The 18,729-nt window shown below is 38.9% G+C and overlaps 1 protein-coding gene across 7 annotated transcripts in view; it reads right to left on the bottom strand.

Annotated features, from left to right (window-relative positions):
* Nucleotides 1-18,729, bottom strand: part of ANK3 (ankyrin 3) — a 699,134-nt gene that overhangs the window by 29,429 nt on the left and 650,976 nt on the right. For 5 of the 7 annotated variants that reach the window (XM_054436350.2, XM_054436348.2, XM_054436349.2 and 2 more), the window contains 5 exons: nucleotides 9,864-9,938; nucleotides 6,103-6,234; nucleotides 5,060-5,203; nucleotides 1,718-2,026; nucleotides 1,360-1,450 (listed from right to left, as the gene is read on the bottom strand). In XM_054436350.2, the coding sequence (XP_054292325.1) occupies nucleotides 1,360-1,450; nucleotides 1,718-2,026; nucleotides 5,060-5,203; nucleotides 6,103-6,234; nucleotides 9,864-9,938 (751 nt within the window). Of the gene's footprint in view, nucleotides 1-1,359; nucleotides 1,451-1,717; nucleotides 2,027-5,059; nucleotides 5,204-6,102; nucleotides 6,235-9,863; nucleotides 9,939-10,565; nucleotides 18,390-18,729 lie in introns of all 7 variants that reach the window. The other 2 variants (XM_063669954.1, XM_063669956.1) reach the window with 1 other exon arrangement.

The raw sequence follows: 18,729 nt of genomic DNA, 5'->3' as shown, positions 1-18,729 counted from the left end.
CTTATTAATGACATAAAAATATAAAATACGGTTATGAAATAATATAAGTTCTCTTGTGTCCAACTTAAGTTTATCACTAGCTGTCACTGAAGTAAACTGTTTTAGTCTAATGTGTATGTAAATAAAAATAATGCCTAGTGCTACTGAGAAATTACTATTTGTGTCAGTCATTTGGTAGACATGATACATCCTCTCTTTTTCTATCTATAAATCTGTTTAAGGAAGGTAGTAGTATTCTTATATTTAAAGATAATTAGAGTGACATTCTTAGAGCTTAGACATTTGTCCCAAATCACAAACTACATTCCTAATGGTGGTGGGATTTGAACCTATGTCTCAGATTCTAGACTCTCACCTTGCTAGAGCAAGGCCAGTATAAGAATTAACCAGATTCATGACCAGGAAATTATTTTGGGTAAAGACAAATGTTCATCATGGCAATATTATTTGGTGTAAAAAACTGCGTATCTTTCAAATTATGAAAAACAAGACTTGTGGAAAAATCAAAGGATATGTAAAATCAGTTTTTCCTAGTATGGTAGGAGAATGGATGGCTTTTCTTTCTGCTTCTCTGCACTTTTTACATTAAGACATTTAAAAAATCATGCATAGAAGAAAATCCACCAAAATGTTATTGGTAGATGATGGGGTGTATTGATTTTTGTTTAATCTGCATTTTAAGTTTTAATAATGAGCATATTTATGTTTGCAGTTAGGAAAAAAAACAGTAATGTTTACATTTCTAAACAACATGGACTTTCATTCATTATTATTCTTATTGTTTTGAGACAGAGTCTCACTCTGTCTCCCAGGCTGAAGTGCAGTGGTGTGATCTCGGCTCACTGCAACCTCCACCCTCATGGGTTCAAGCAATTCTCCTGCCTCAGCCTCCCGAGTAGCTGGGATTACAGGCGCGTGACACCACACCTGGCTAATTTTTGTATTTTTAGTAGAGATGAGGGTTCACCATGTGGGCCAGGCTGGTCTCGAACTCCTGACCTCAGGTGATCCGCCCACCTCATTCATTATTTTAAAGGAACAATAATTACTGGCTATATGAAAACAACCATACAAGTAATAAGGTAGAAAAGAATAGTATTCTAAAGTAAAGACAACGTATAAATCTTGGGCATGTATGGAAATTTTCTTGCATTTTATTTCAGCCTCTCAATAGTTTTGAGAATTAAATTTAAATTCACTTTCCTTTCCAGATTAGCATAATGAACTGGTCTTTAAAGCAGGTTTTATCCCAGAACTAGAATGGTAATTCAGAAGAAGTCACCACTAAAAAGCATGTATTTAAGATAAACTATTAACAAGTAACCTGTGTTCACTTGCCTTTTTTTGAAACAGCCATACCTGTCATCCAGTCGATCTAATAACCCACCAGTTACTCTTCGAGCTTGAGCGCAGGACTCTAGGTTTCCAGTTGATGTCTCATTCTGCCAACCTGTAATTGAAGAAATTTCCAGTTCTGCTTGCTGAACACGCTTAAAAATAGCCTGTACTTTTTCTTCTGTCATCTCCTCAGACTCTACTCCTTCTTCAAGTTGAATGTCCTCAAATAGAGATTTGAGTTTGTCTTCCGTCATCTCCTCATCAGGACCAGATTTTCCTTTCTCCTGCTGCTCAGAGCTTACTCCTAGTTTTCTAGGCTCTGCTGGTTTAACATCTTTTGGGGACCCAGCCAAATTTCCAAGGTATTGAGGATACTCACTCAGACATACATTCTCCAACTGGCTCTCATCTACATCCACTGCTTCAGGCATTTCTGTTAAAGGCACTGAGTCTTCCAGTTTGCTGTCTTCTAAGGAAGTGTCTTCTGCAGTTACGACTGGAGGTCCATCTGCGGAATGCTCTATGTTCCCCTGGGAAGGCACTAGCCCATCACTCAGTCTACTGGGGGTTCTAAGGGGAGATTCTATGCTAGAGATATCACTAAAATAATCATCTTGCTGGAAAGGGGTAGGTGGTGTGTAGTGCAACCCTGTGGGGGTTTCCAGTTCCACTTGAAGGGAAGGATAACCTATGGAAGACAGTACATTTGGACTGACTGGAATGAATTAGAATACATCAAACAAAAACACATGGAATGACTAAAATTATATCAGGCATGAAAATGTATGATGAATTACAGATTAATGTCGATAAATTTATTGGTTTAGTTCAATTAAATGTAACACAATGAAATAAAAACCCTAGTGCAAACTCCAATAAAACAGAATACTAATTAAGATATCAATTGTTTCTGTTTTGGAAATTATGATACAATGAGTAAATATGCACACTAATCCAAAGTATGCAAACTAATCCAATATAAAGTTAGTTAGTTGTCATTATATGAGATACTTATTATCATCTTTCTATATGTAGCATGCAAAGTTCATACTGTGGTGGACTGAATTCAGCAAGCCACAAGAAACCAATTTTTGTAATTAATTACCTACAACTTATTTTAAGAACTGTATATACGAGCAAAGCAACCTAGTTCTTTCACATGAAATTATAGCACAGAAAAATGGATTTAATCTTTGGAAAGAAATTATTGATTGTTAGATTTTAGAGCAGTGGCACTGGGAAAAAAATTTTAAACAATGTTAAGAGAAGGATTGAAAACACAGACCAAGTTTAAAAGACTCCATGTAGTTTTAGGGTGTTGTACAAAAACAGATATGACCAAGATGAAAGGGTTGTGGAGTACATGAAGGTCTTGGTGAAGTCGGTGGTAGGGTCCACTCAGAACCACGAATCAAATAAAGAGAAATGATACACAACAGAGATAGCAGGAAAACCATTTGCAAGGAGCACTCTGAGTATTCACGACAATGCTATGAAACACAGAGTTTATTAACCAGCCTACACAAAAGGGGAGGGGGGAGCTAATCCCTTGTTTTAAACATTGCTGCATGGACTATGGAAGCATTTTTCTGCCTTAGCAGAGAGAAAAGTCAACAATGGTCTGGTCATGGTGAGGAAAGGAAGTTTCATAAAAGTTCAACGAAGAGGAGAGACAGGAAAAAAGCAACAAAGCACAGTTTCTGAATTGTTGGTCTACAAAATGAAAGTCTAATTTTTCCATCTGTCCAAGGTAAATACCAACTTAGCTGCTGTTGTAAACTCAGATTGCTATAGGTAAGTGAACATTTTTCAGTTATGGTCATCTATAAACCAGACTCTTGTTGAAAAGCTGGCTAAGATTAGCTGAGGCTTATGATCTGCCTAAGTGAAATTACTTCATATACACGTTTCTAAATTTCCCTAAGAAATTTTGAAAAAGGAATTTAAAAATATTAAGATACAGCAACAAAGAGCCCTTTCATTTTTGACTGTATTTTAAGGATATTCCACAATTTTAAAATGTTCAAATTAAATGAAGCTTTCACAACACAACTACTTCTGTTGTGTTCTGGTGATCTTTTTTATTAGAGTTACTTAACAACTATTTTTCCCAATAAAGAATATTAGAAGAATGTATAAACTATAACTTTGATAAGATGATCTATATTTATCTAGTGCAAAAAGCATGTGGTTATTAATATATGGCCTTGCGTATAAGACAAGGCCTCAAAGGGAGCGTTTTTCCAAGGTTCTATGGTCTTTATAAACTTAAAAAGAACCGCTTTTTACTTCATTACCCATTGTGTTTGTTACATGTATAACAAGTATGCTTTAAATCTTTTGTTGACTTAAACTTTTTTTTTTTTTTACGAGACAGACGGTGCTCGGCCAGACTTAAACTTTTTAATAAGCAGAAACTTTCTAAGAATTTCGAGATATTTTTCCACAAAATATATGCAGAATTAGAAGTTAATTAGAAGTTTGTGACTCTTGTTAGTCTAACTTTGCCAGTTTAAAAATGGAATAGTAGAAAAATATCCTTCGTTCTTATTCCTGCCTCCACACCATCATCAAATTTTCTACTCAAAATTCATTATAGAGGCCGGGTGGGGTGGCTCATGTCTGTAATTCCAGCACTTTGGGAGGCAGAGGCGGGTGGATCACTTGAGGTCAAGAGTTCGAGACCAGCCTGGCCAACGTGGTGAAACCCCCACCTTTACTGAAAATACAAAAAATTAGCTGAGCATGGTGGTGCACGCCTGTAATCCCAGCTACTCGGGAGGCTGAGACAGGAGAATGGCTTGAATGAACCCAGGAGGCAGAGGTTGCAGTGAGCCGAGATCGTGCCATTGCACTCCAGCCTAGGCGACAGAGCGAGACTTCGTCTCAAAAACAGAACAAAAATTCATTGTAGGAATAAATGTTCATTTGTGAGCGTAAGACAGGACTATTTTGAAAAACATAGGAAGATATTTATTATGTTTTTCTTAATATTTCAGTGAAAAAAGCACAATTTACATGAGGAAAAAATGACAAGATCATTATATAAATTAAGCTAATGTGAAAGAGGAATTATTGTTAGTAACATGTATGCCGATTGAATTAGAAATTATGCTGCCTTTGATATACAATAGATCAAGTAGTTTTTCCAAATAATAAATGGCAGCATATTCACGAAGTTAAAATAACAATGCTAAATAACTAAAGCACGTACTTGAATGATACATTAAATTTTTTCAGTGCACATTTAAATACCTGGTGCCACACAGTAAATTGCCATTTTACCTTACAATTTGTATACTGTATGCTTACACTTTACTCAATACCTTGCTTATTTGATAAAAATGGCTCATCATTTGTTTTACCTATATATGAATGAAAGAGGTAACTAGTTTGGGAGGGTTAACATAAAAATTAAAAGTGACAAAAGCAATGCATTCTCTAGATATTTAACTTTTATGAAATATTAGAAATACCAACTCTTCAGATACCTTAGGCGTTCATACGTCATGATTTATATTGTATATAAACAGAGGTATTTACCAAGTTTGCTCTGATATCAGAGTGTTTATTTGCAGACTCTGGCAGAGAAAATGCTGTGAAAATGAGAAACTAAGTCAAGCAAATCACAGTTTAGTTGCTTTTAAGTGGCTGCCTTGTCTGACTGCACTTTCAAATTTTATCAAATGATTAAATAAATATGAACACTAAATTCAATTACCATCAACAGGGTCATGGAAAACATTGTTCTCATCTGCAAAACTTCTGGTGCCTGAAATATTTCCATAATCAAATATTGGTCCTTCTAGCAGTGTCACTATATCTATTCGATTAATTTTTGTCAAGACCGAAGTTAAGGCATCAGCTGAAAAGGAGAAAAAAAGGTTGAAAACCCAATTAAATTATGTTCTTTCAGTCAGCACAATATCTACACAAAGGCATGGCTTTTGCTGCCCTGCTGACATTTTAGCTCCTTTTTACTCCATTTCTGCAATCTCCCTATCCAGAGGACTCAGAATGCTCGCTGCTACAGGGAAGGTGTCAGAGTCTTAATCATCACTTTGTAAAGCTGTGTTCCACTGGAACAGTGCGGATGGGCCTTAAAATAACTAGATTCCTGTTGGTTATAAGGGGATCTAATAAAACTAAAGTTCCCTTTCCTCTTAGAATGTCAAAATAGGTCACCCTCATATTTGGTACTTAGCATTTTAATGACTTTCTAAGGTCAAGTTGACACAGGCAAACCCACAGTAATTTATTCCACATTGTTGTGGGTTGGCACTTGCCAAAATAGAGGACCACCACCCAGTCCCACCAGCCAACAAAACCAAACCCAACAACAGTAGAGCCAACCAAGCTGAGTAAAACTATTTGCTCCCCTAATATGATCCTGTCTTCCCTCTCTGCACATGCACCTCCAGCCATAGTGGTAACTTCAGAGTGTTTCTGATGACTGTGTCCCATGATTTAACAACTAAAATTATTTTTTCAGTTTTGATGGTCACAGAGAGAATGACAGGCCAGATGTGAAAAATTGCCTGCTACTTGCTTCCCAAAAAGCTTCTGAAGAATAGTTTAGACTGTTAACACTAAATTAAACAAGTATAACTTCAAAAGACTTGCTATTACCTCATGATCATGTAGTTTTCTATATTAAAGATTACAGAAAATTAGAACAATACTTGAATGAACTTAACAGTTGGCTTATCTAAAATATTACATTTATGCAGTTTTGAAAGTTAAAATAATATAATTTCAGCATACTTGTGGCATTTTTTCCGTCTCTGGTAACCCATTTTTTTAATAACATGAAGCTTTGAGAAATTAAAGAATTTGGGTTTTCCACACGTATTTGATTGATTTCATCCACTGAAAAATTCAGTTCCCTTGCCAGTTCTGTAGAAAAGAAAGAGAGTTACTAAGATTGCATATTCTACTTTTATCACACGTTTCATAAAAGTAATGCTCAATTGCCATAAAAAGAAAAGGGAATTTTATAGTCAAGCTCAAGTACAGCCTCAGGCATTAATTTTTATATACTTGGCTTCATAGCAAAGTAGTGACCATACACAGGCTGTGACTTAACTCTCCTTAGGTAATGACTTACAATCAGATTTTTTTTTAGAGACCATCTTATAAAGATTTTTAGACCTAGGCTGGGCACAGTGGCCCATACCTATAATCTCAGCACTTTGGGAGGCTGAGGCAGGTGGATTGCTTGCACTCAGGAGTTTGAGACCAGCCTGGGCAACATGGCAAAAACCCCCATCTCCATACACACACAGCCACAACAACAACAAAAACACAAAAATTATCCAGGTGCGGTGGCACATGCCTGTGTTCCCAGCTACTCAGGAGGCTGAGTTGGAGCACTTGAGCCCAGGAGGTGGGGGATGCGGTGAGCTGAGATTGTGCCACTGCACTTCAGCCTGGGCAATAGAGCGAGACCCTATCTCAAAAAATAAAACAAGATTTTTGGAGTTTGCAAAGAGGATGTTGGATGATTGATTGTTTTAATTCAGCCAAATTCTCTATAATTTGAGCAAATTACAAGATACGTAGGGGTACACAATTCACGTATATGGCACAAGAGATGCTGATACGGTTTGTGCTAAGCAATCTTCATGAAGATATCTTTTACTCACATAATATGCCACCCTCTATGCCTTCAAGTTTCATAAACTCCACACAGGAGGTTATATGATGACTCCAGGCCAGATCATTTTATATGATATGAAGCTACTTGAGTAAAAAATAAAAGGGAGACAGCTTTCTGTCCATCTACTCGTATACACTCAGATATACTCATATTCAATCTTGTAAATTGCAGAGTGTCTTTGGAAAGATACATATGATCTCAGTATTAGTGGCTGCCTTGGAAGAGGGAAACTTAGGAGTCAGAGAAGGGAAGGAGACTTAGTTCTCACTGTATTTTTTTTATATTAAAACAATTTATCAAGTGTGTGTTACCTTAAATGATAAAGAACAGTAAGAAATGGGCAAAAATGATCCCATGGAAAAGGAATTGGTCAAGACTGTGTCCCCCTTACAAAATACTTCCAGCAATTTTGCAAAATGCATTCAGAGGCTCAAAAAAGTCCATTATCTTTTGACCAAGTGATTCACATTTAGAAATTTACCCTGACAATATATGAGTTGTATACAATGATTTATATACATGAATGTTCGTTGAAAACAATCCGCATGTTGAACAAAAGGATAAGAGTTAATTTAAGGCAGTGGCTTGGCAGACAACTGTTGTGATCATGGCCTACAGTTAGAAATACATTCTATATCATGGTGTTTACATAAATAAAATCAGATCTCCACGGAGCAAAATTTAGCCTTAACACACTTAAACACAGTCATTTTCTTTTATATAATATTCCATTTAAAAACAAAAAGTATGAACTGATTTCACATCTCATTGAAGCATTGTGAACCACAGTTAGAAAATCACTGTCATAAGGTACATCTACTGGATATTTTTTTGCATTAAAACCAAGATCAGAAAATATTTAGTTTTGTAGAATGACACAGTTACAAATAAGCAGATTACATTGTATTTATAACATTATAAAAAGTTCTTATTTTAAAAAAAGCACATAAGATGTTAATAGTGGTTTCGAAGGACAGATATAAATTTTGTTCTCTTAAATGCTTAATATTCTTAATAATTATCATTGAGCATACAGTAATTCTAGTTAGAGAAGTTAATTATTTTAAGTTCTTCATCTATGTGTCTTAAGAGACAATACTCCTACTGCCCAATAAGTCTTCATGACAAAACTGTATCCATTGTCTAGAGACTTAATAAAGAGCAAAGACACTGACACTAGGAATTTGGGGTTTATGGCTTTTTGTCTGGCTATTATGCCACATCTCCAAAAATTTACTCTGACTGTATTTGCTTAAGGAAAATAATCTAACAGTTCTAGGCATATAATAATGCAAAACAAACATTTGCTCCAGTGTATTTTCAGATTACAATGTCCAATGTTAAAATATAAAGTTGATATTAGTAAATATTTATACGCAATAAATTACTATTAACTCTCAACTGCCTACAAAACATTATTCAGACCACCTATCTTTTCACAACTCCACTCAGCTCCCAGCCATTAGCAGTATACCTGAGAGCCGAGACTAGGTTGATGAAGACAGGAGGGTTTGAAATGGGGTAGTGGTGGTGGGGGTGGATGGGGACTGAGGGCATTCAAAGGAAAAAAAAAAATTCGATGAAATTGCTTCCTATTATCTAGTTTCATATTCTCCCATGAAACAGAGATAACTGTATGGAATGTATGTTGCTAATGGTATGCAAGATGAATTTAGATGTGATGATAATGAATATTTATTATTTGGCCATGCATTAAAAAATATACTTAACCTATAAAACTTAAAATTTCTCAGATTCATGTGAGGTAGGATTTTAAGGGTCCTGTTAAGCTCAAAATTACAATGCAGAATTGTCCAGTTTGTCCAATTGATAAGAAATCTCATCATCTTTCATTTTATTTTGTTTTATTGAGATGGAGTCTCATGCTATTACCCAGACTGGAGTGCAGTGGTGCGATCTCAGCTCACTGCAGCCTTTGCCTCCCAGGTTCAAGTGATTCTCCTGTCTCAGCCTCCCAAGTAGCCAGGACGACACGCATGCACCACCACGCCTGGCTAATTTTTGTATTTTTAGTAGAGACAGGGTTTCACCATGTTGGGTAGGCTAGTCCTGACATTAAGTGATCCGCCTGCCTCGGCCTCCCACAGTGCTGGGATTATAGGCATGAATTTTATAGAATTCAACTTTTGTGAATTAAATATATTTATTTGCATATTTATCATGTTTTAAAAATCACATTTAAAAATTTTTAATTCAAAATTTAAACTTACTGTCATTGTTTTCTTGTTTACATAGATAATGCAAATAATCCTTTCCCATTATCGAAGTGATATAAAATTTTTCTTTTAAATAAATATTTGAGCATAAAAGTGAGTTGACTTAAAGAAGAGTATCAGACAAATAAACATAGAGTTTTATGTGTATATCATAAAAATTGTGAAGAGGACTTCACAGTGAATGACTAAAATTTGTGCAGCCTAGGTGTGGGTTAATTGAACTGGTGCCTAGAAAGCTGCTCTAAGGACATAAACCATGTGAAAGAATTTTGATTAATTAAGTCATAGGCCTTAGCTGTGTTTTCTTTTGTGCTACAAGATAAATTTGCTATTCAGTAAAAGGTTATCCTATATTACAGAAGTGACATTGTGAAGGAAATGCTTAAGTTTAAGGTAAAATAAATCTAAATTTCTATTTCTTAGTGCATATGCATAGAAAAGGCTTTGGAAAAACACAGTATACAAGGTACAATCAGTATTTATCTCTGGGTAGATAAAATTATTGGGGATAAAAATGTTTTTTACTAGTTGCTTGTTTCTATTTTTAAAATATATATATTGAACTGCTTGTGAGTAAGACAAAGAAATGAAGAAACTAATTTGTTCCATTCAGGAGTGTATGCACTTACCTGTCCAACTAAGTCCCAGGTGATCGGCTACTATTGCCATCCTGATATCTGTCCGTTCACATGGACTCTGTGGACCTAAGATTTACAATTTCTTAATTAAAATAATCATCAAGAAAGATACGATACTGGAAAATTGCTTTTAGCAGTACGCAGATTTTACAGAGAGACTAATGCTAACACTGTACACTTAAATGTGTCCTAGTCACCTACATGAACACTTCTTTGCACATGGCTCACTTGTTTTTCACCTGCATCAGGCCAAATGTCAGACTACATGGATGCTCAATGTAATGGGATTGAACATGCTGACGAGCTAGCTAGTTTAAACAGTTACAGAAGTGTCGTGTTGGTGAAAACACCATGATGGGATTTCAACATCTGTGCTTTTACTTTGACAGAATCATATCCATTAGCACATTAAAAAAAAAAAAAGAAGGTTGTTCATCTTGAATGACACCAATATCTTCAGCATGCTTCCCTAGCTGTCTACCGTGTAGTTTGATCAAAAGGCAGAAAGAAGAGTATATACGACAGCACATACAGATGACAATGACATAATGAGAAACTACGGTTAAGTCACTCCACAGGCAATCACAACAGTTCATGCACTAGGGTCTACGAGTTGGAAAGTGTTTACAAACTATGCTCGTTCTCCAGGATGTGAGCAGAGTGCTCGAGAGACCTGACTGCCTTCATTCTCACCAGTCCTTCTACTGCTCCTTTTCTCACTGCCGGCCTTTTCACTCTTTGATTTTAAAGGTGCTGCCTCTGTTTTCTTATCTCTAGCAGACTTCGTTGTAACCGAAGGCTGGCCACCCCGGGAAGTCTCGGACAACGACGTGTTTCTTGAGGTACTTTCTTCCTCATCGGACAACTCGGACTGCATCTTTTTGTCTTCTTCAGAGAGGCGGTCCACAAGCTTTAAGGTCTCACCACTAATTCCCTTAAAATATTCAATGGAATGTTTACATACTTCCTTGAGCTGACTTTTCCTAACTTTAACTGTGCAGCTGGTGGTGGTGGTAGTGGTGGTGGTGGTGGCAGTGGTGGTGGTGGTGGTGGTGGTGGTAGTGACACAGGTGGATCTTACCTTTACTGGCAACTTGGATGGAAGCTGTTTGGCCTTGCCTTTCTCTGGCTGCCCTTGCTTTTGTGTGGCACATGCTTTTCTAACTGCAATTATGTTATCCCTGTGTGTGTTTTTCACTGGAATTCTGGACTTTACATCTACACATGAAGAAGTAGTAAGGGCTTTGGTTTTCTCGGATTGACTAACCTGCTTCATTTTACTTGCTTTAGTGTTTGACATATGGTTCGGTGGGAAGGTGTCTTTTGGTGAAGTGGCCTTTATGGGAAGTTTGGATTTTTGCCTAATCCCTATCAATTCCTTTGTTTTTTGCTGTTCTCCAAGAACTTTCTGCTTATCTCTTACACAGTGTCCTTGTAGTACCCCTGTCTTTTTTCCTGATGAGACTTTCACTGGGTTATCTTTCTCTGTGGTACAAGTGGGTGCAGAATGTTCTGTCAGAACTGTATTACTCATAATGTTATCTGTCTGTATAGTGGAAGAATCCAAATTGTTGTTGTTATTAAAGTTATCTTTTTGAAAATCATGTTTTTCATGGGGCCTAACGCCCATCTGGCTATTGGCTGTATTTGAAATCATTGTTATAGTTTCATTTTCTAATCCCTGACAACTGGTCATCACCGCTTCTATCTTATCTGTTATTTCTCCAGGGCCTTCTTTCTTCATGGTCATGGTGGATGCAGAAATTCCCATTTTTATAGGCGTGCGCAACTTGGGGTCAACTTTAGAGGTGTTAGTGGCTGCTGCTGATTTCTCCAGGGAGCCACTACTGGATGTGCCTTCCTGACACTCTCCGCTGGTCGGGATGCTGGGGTTAAGTTCCACTGTAGGTGTCTCTACATTTCTCTCTAGATTGGTTTCTACAGTGGTGTCCCCTGACTGTGGCTGTGGTGTGGCAGTAACCATACTTTTATCCCCTTCCCCCTGGTCCCCTGACTTCCCTTCAGAAGTATGCTCACCAATCTGGAAAAATTGGAGCCTCTCTTCAACAAAATCCCTCTTGCTCATGTCAATTGCACCACTGCGAGTCATCTCAAACATTTTTCCTTCATGAAATGGGAAGGGGTTAGGCTCACTAGTTGGGGTACTTTCATCAGTTGGCGTTCTGGCTGGCGTTGTATCAGGGGTTGTTGCTGGAGAGCGGTCTTCTACAGCCAGCCCAAATGGCTTAGTTTCATCTTCCCGTGATTTACTGTCAAAAACTTCATCATCCCCTCGGTTATTGGACCAAGGGTCAAAATCTAGACCTTTGGTAGCTACTGTTTTAAAAGGAGTGGCAAATTCTTCATCTACTTTGTAACTGAAGTAAGTATCAGGAAACACTGATCTGTCAGGATGTCTGCCTTCCAGTGTGAAGAACTGGGCCCCTGACTTCTGATCAGTCTTATCAGGAGTCTTTTCAGATGAAGAACTTTTAGAAGGTGGCTTGTCCTCATCTGGTCCCACCTTTCCCTCCTCCTCGATAACTTCAAGTTTACTTTGGCTAAAAGAGCGGTCAGCTGGCTTCAGAATGCCCTCTGTGTTCCAGATATCTTTCTTAATTTCCATGGCTTGAATTGGGAGTTTAGAATCACTCTCTGTCAAGCCATCATCTTCATCTTGCAGGTCATAGCCATCCAGAGAGTCGATCTCTGTGGCATCCGTGTCATGAGAAAACTCTGCTGTGGTGGCAATGGAACACTCTGTGATGGACTGGTCATTGTTCCCATTCTGGGCAATTTCATTCTGAGGTGAATCAAGGCCAAGGCCAAATTCATTATCTTTTCCAGATCCATTACTTTCCAGTTCTTTCTGGTTGGAAGCCTTTTCAGCAGAAGCTTTGGATTTTTCTTTTTGTTCATCGTCCACTTCCTTTAATTTGAAGGTATATTTTTTAACTGGGACTGGCTGATAAATAGATTCATCATCGCTTGAATCACTGACGTCTGCCCCGGGAGGAACTGGTGAAGGTGGCTGCACTCTAATGACAGGTTCAGCCAGCTGGTACTTGTCATGCTCATCTTGCAGATTGACTTCAATCATGTCAACCTCTTTTTCTGGGAGATAATGGTGCTTCTTATCTGACTCAATCTGGTCCGCATCCAGTGGTGGAGGAGGGGGAAATTCAATATAGGCAACTCTGTTATTTTTGGGTCTTTGGTTAGAGTCTTTGCTCACGTCATTAGGCATTTCACGCTCGACTGCTGTTTCCTCCACTGTAGTCTGCTTAAGGGAGGCTGACTTGGCCTGTTCCTCCTCCTCTGACTCCTCAGAAACCTCGGGAATTGGGCTGGGTTTGCCTGGTATATAAGCTATGAGCGAGTCAGGTGTCTTAGATGTAAATTCATAACTCACTTCCTCTGAACTGGGCGTTTCTGGGGTTAAAGGGCTTTTCCCAGAGCTGTCTAGAAAGGATACTTGCTCTAGAGTATCATCTTCTGGACTACCTTGGGGAGAAGGAGGTTGCTTTTGCTGTCTAGTTGTATAAAAGGTCCCCCTGGTTTCTTGTACTGTCTTACATTCCTGACTTATGATTTTTTTTACACTTCCTTGTTGTATCTCCTTTTCATATTGCTTCCCCACTTGTACAAAACTGACATAAACGGGTAAAGTTTTTATCTCTTTCCCTCCCTCTGTCTGGGCTAGTGGTGCGAGTTTTTCCAATCCATCAATGGGACTGTGGTCGAATACATCACTAGAGGGAGATTCCTTTCCTGGGCTAAACTCTAAAGAATCAGGAGATTTGGTGGGGGAGGTTTCGGTTTCCTCGAGAGGTGGGCATAAACCTACATAACTCTGGTGTTTGGAAACTTTGCTGATTTCTGAATAGGTAACTTTTTCATCTTCTATAGAATTAAAGTGCTGTGTCTCAACTGTCTCTTTACTCATGCTTGACTGGGACAATTTTTGTGATAGTTCATGTTTTGGAAATGCCGACTGTTCACAAAAACCATCGGGAATATTAGAAGACAGCATTCTCCTCTCATCAGCAACCCTGACGGGAATGTGTGACACTGCTGAGCTCTCGCTCCTCCTGGAAGGCTGATCAAGCAATCCACCTGGATGGTCTCCTTCTTTCACAACATATTCCCTATATAAGACTTTTTTGGAGGGAGATTGTACAGTCATTTCTTTAATTTCTGATGAGAGAGAGCCGTTTGTTAACAATTTGTGTTCTCTCTCAGTCACAGACATAAATTCATTCTTTTGATCAACACTTTTAATCTCAGGGTGACCAACGTGATTCTCTCTTACATCATGAACAAGTACATGCGAAAGTTTTTCTTTCTGAGACTTATTGTTAGTGGCTCCCGAACTCTCCCATGTTCTAAAGACCTTTTTGTCCCATGGTCCCCTAGTTGCTAAATCTGAGGTTATATGACATGCCAAGTCTTTAGCCTGCTGCTCAGAAAAAGAGTCAGGCATTGCTTTACTTGACATTTCAGTTCTCTGTTTCTTCACATTATCAGAGCCAGAATCATTTACAACAATTTCGTTGCTTTGGGCATGCTCATCTTTGGCTTTTAATACCATAAAATCTTTTTGCACAGATACACTTTCATCTGGGAGGTCTATGGCCTTCTGCTGTTTTTCTCTAGCAAAAACTTGGTAGACGGGTAGTTTGCTCTCCTGTATTTTTTTAACTGGGATTCTGGACTGGCCATCTGACTTTCTGTCTTCTTGAGACATGTCCTTACTTTTTGCGTGTGTGCCTTGTTCAAATTTTAATCTAATGGAACTGAGTTTAGATTGTTTGAGCTGGAATCCAGACTGGGGCCCATCTGGTGCTTTGCTCTGTGAAATACTTCCTTCGGCTTCCACTGTGGACTTGCTGTCCTCAGTCTGTTGGGAGAGAACCATCTTCTCTGGGCTGCTGGGCAGACTGGGTGCCTTCTCCTCGGCCTTGGGGAAGCCTTGTCCATCAGGGCCATGCTGTCTTGCCTTAACCCACTCATCATTGGATGCCAGCAGTTCTGTCAGTAGCACTTTCTCAGGGCTGCTACTGGTAGGGCTTTGAGAAGAATATTCTTTGCCATTTTTAGGGCGTGCCTTTTTCTCTGGGGACTGCAGTTCATCATTTAGCTTCTCAGTTTTGTCACGAAAAAACTGTGACACTTCAGTCAGTTTTTCTTCAGCCTCCTTCACAGTCCTGTCCACCCTATCTTCATATATCAACTTCTCTCTACCTCTGTCTAATCTGTCCTCAGTAAAGCGCATCCACATGGCATGTTTTGGACTACTAACATTGCCAGAATAGTGCAACACTGTCACTTTATCAAAATGCTCATCTTTAGACACTTTACCTACACCATTTTCAGAAACATCTTTATAGATTTTGGAGAGAATTTCTTTTTTGGGGGCAGTGGCTATTTTTTCTCTGGACCGCTTATCAGACCCCTGTAACTCTGAGCTAGGGGGTCCTGCATGGTCTGTAACCGATTCCTCAGTATCAGAATGAGACACATCTAGCTTTTCTGACAGAAGCATTTTCTCAGCAAACCTGTAAGACTCCCCTCTTAGTTCTGACAACTCATCGTCATGGTATTCTATTGAGTGTTGACTCAAAAGCTTCAATGTTTTATAAGAGTCATCAGATATGAGTTGAGCAGAACTAGGGCGGCTATCTTCTTCTTGGGACACAGGAGTGTTTACTCTGGAAGACTCCAGATAAGAAGGCAATGACTCTTCAGCAGTAAGTTCTTCTTCTTCTTGCTGACCCTGTTCCTCTGAACAAGGAAATGCATCGTGTTTTTCTGGCAGAAAATCTTTTAGGTTAATATCTCCCCGGGATAAGTCTTTCTGATATACATACATTTCTTTTTCTGGATGCTTTTTGGTTTCTCTAATAATGACTTCAGTGGGCTCAGCTTGGTTACCTTTTTCGATGTGGACTTCTATTATACGCTCCAGTTTGGGTTTCATTTGGTTGTCCTTCTCTGCATGCTGGGCTGAGGTTTCAGCAGCAGACTTGTGAACATCTGGAGACACTGCCGACTTATGTTCAAACAGACCTGCCAGTTCTTTGGAAGGATCCCGCCCGGACTGAAAGGCCTTCATGATGTCATGGACTGACATGGTTTCTTCAATTCTTTCAGATGCACCTTCACCGCCTGGTGGAGAATGATAAACCATTCTGGTGGTTGTGGTTATGTGAGTCTCCTCTTTAACACGCATGCCTTTGCTTAAAACCCGATTGTGGTCATCTTCTTCGCTACTGGCTTTCATTTGAAATGCTTTAACTTTTTCTTTAATACTAGAGGTGGTGGGCTTTGGTTCCAATTCCATAAAAGTAGGTGAAGGTTTAGGTGACACAGGCTCCTCTGGTTGGGTCTGGGGAACATCCCCAGCTGAGGGCTCATAGCTCCTGATAACATGAACCACTTCAGTTCTTGTTTCTGTAATGACAGGAGGGATGGGAACTTCATGAAAAAGTGGTTTAGGACCAGTGCTTTCAGCACTTTGTGGGGCTGAAGGTGTCTTTTCACTTCTTGTTTCAAAGCCACTGTCAGACAAGGGACTTTTGTCTTGGTCGTGTTGAGAAAAGTCATCAGGAGACTCTAAAATAGTATCTGTTCCAAAAAAGGAATCAGCCATTTTACACAATTCTTTCTCAGAGGTGGAAGGCCTCATGGAGGCTGGAGGCATTTTGAGTTTGTGTTCCTGCAAAGCAATTGCTGGTTTTAAAACTCTTTTCTGTCTCTCCTCACCATCCTTCTTTGCATCCTCGAACTTGTATTTTAAGTTTGTCAGTGAACTACTCCCAATATCATTTGTTAGGTAATCAATAACTTTGGTCAAGTTATAATCCTTTTCGGAGGCGGCTTTTGCTTTTACTTGCACTCTCTCCGGCAGAGATGGAGAATGACTCGCAGCAGCTTGTTGTCTGGCTTCCCGGATTTCTTCCGAACTAAATTCTACCCAGTCATCTTCAGGAGAATGTCCTTTGTCACTCTTTGGTGATTTGGGTGATCCTTTATTATCTACACACACATCCTTTTTAAGGATTTCACTAACTTTCACTAAGTCTTCCTTTACTTTCTCTACAATTTTGAAAGGTTCTTCATCATCGATTCTCCCTTCTTTTGGGAGTTCAGGTTGGAATGGCTTCTCCTCAGGCACATCTGTCTGTAGTATTGCGGTCATCCGCATTAGGTCCTCTTTCATTTCAGCTACATCTTTTAGTATCTCCTGACTGGAAGATAAAGAAGATGGTGTAGACAACTTAAGGGCAGAGGGTGCAAGGAACAAAGATGACTTAACTGGAGATGAAGTTCGACTGAAGTGAGGCTGAGGATGTGTCTCCGTAGTCAATGTTTTAATGGGTGACAGCAAGGCTGCTGCTGATTTCGTAAATGAGTTAGAGTCTGGAAGTTTCTTTAATGCTGGTTCTGGCAAAACATTGACTACAGAGTATACTGGCACTGTTATAATTGATGAAGTTACAGATGAGGTAGTTGCAGATATTGACGACCCAAGGGATGTATAGAGTGCACTTGCGGAAGGAGTTCTTAGAGACTGAAAAGCTGATGGTGCTGCAGAAACGTATGACCTGAGTGGGGAAAACGGCATTGCAGTTGTGGTAGAAAACACTTTCTCAACTGTGTCAGTGGCTGCATTGACCACAGAGCTCACAGAGTTTGTAGCAGAAGAAATTTTTTCCTGTAACGTGGCAGTGGCTTTGCATCCATTAATTAAAGTTGAGGATGATGGATATTTTAGAGGGGAAATAGATCCATTGACTAATGCTACCTCTGCATGTCCAGGCATCTGCTTCACAGGTGATGAGAGAGAAGATGCCATTGTGACTTTGGCTGATGAAATGACATCAACTGCTGATTTAACTGGAGACACCACTGACTTTAAAGGTGAAGATATTAGCGGTGCTGCTGATGTAATAATTGACTTAAATGGCAAACTTGAGGAATACATATTAATGTTTGATTTGGGGGAGGCAGGGGGTGTCATAGTAATTGATGACCTCTCCAAAAGAGACCCTGCTGTAGTCACTGGAGAGGTTCGAGAGGAAAACGTAGAATTGGATGCCAGCCCTTTTAAGGGCGTAGCTTCCGTGACTGCTGGAACTCTAGCCAGGGTACCAGAGGAAACTTGGATATTGTATGGAGATTGTGACACCACAGTTTTTATCGGCGAAGACATTGTCCGAAAGGATCTAATTGGAGATGCCACGTCACTAATGGATTTAACTGAAGATGTAGTTGACGCGCCTAATGTGGATTTGATTGGAGAAGGAGTCGAAACAGACCATATTGATTTTAACGGAGAAGCTGATGGCGTATTAGAGGAAGAACTTGATAAGGAAGTGAAGCCTGACTTGGCTGGCCCGGGCACTGTAATCGGAGCTGTTGTCCAGGACTGGTATGGTCTTGTAGAAAAGAATGGCTTGTATGAGTAAGTGGTGGGGAGGGATCTTGTTGCTCCTGTACTCCGTTCAACTGTTTCTTAAATTTTAAAATGAAATCAAACACAAAAATCAACAAAAATGGTTGAGAAACAGAGAGACCAGAGAAAAAAATTGGTCAGTAAACTTTGAAATATTACAAAAGCAAGTACATTTGTTTGCATGATTTAGAATGGAAGAGGCAAAAGGAACAATTAAGAGGAAAAATAAATTTCTACAGACATAACTAATCTGAAGTTAAAAAAAAACAACTAAATAAATAAAAAACAGAGTAATGTGAAATGAAAGAAAAAGCACATTGCAACCAAAGAGGCAAACAATGAAAAATAGAAAACATGAGGAAACAATTAATGATGAGAAAAATAACCATAATGGAAAAC

This window comes from Pongo pygmaeus, chromosome 8, assembly GCF_028885625.2.
Source record: "Pongo pygmaeus isolate AG05252 chromosome 8, NHGRI_mPonPyg2-v2.0_pri, whole genome shotgun sequence".
NCBI classification, from domain to species: domain Eukaryota; kingdom Metazoa; phylum Chordata; class Mammalia; order Primates; family Hominidae; genus Pongo; species Pongo pygmaeus.
The sequence above is the reverse complement of the archived record's forward strand: the minus strand, read 5'-3'. Positions and strand labels throughout refer to the sequence as shown.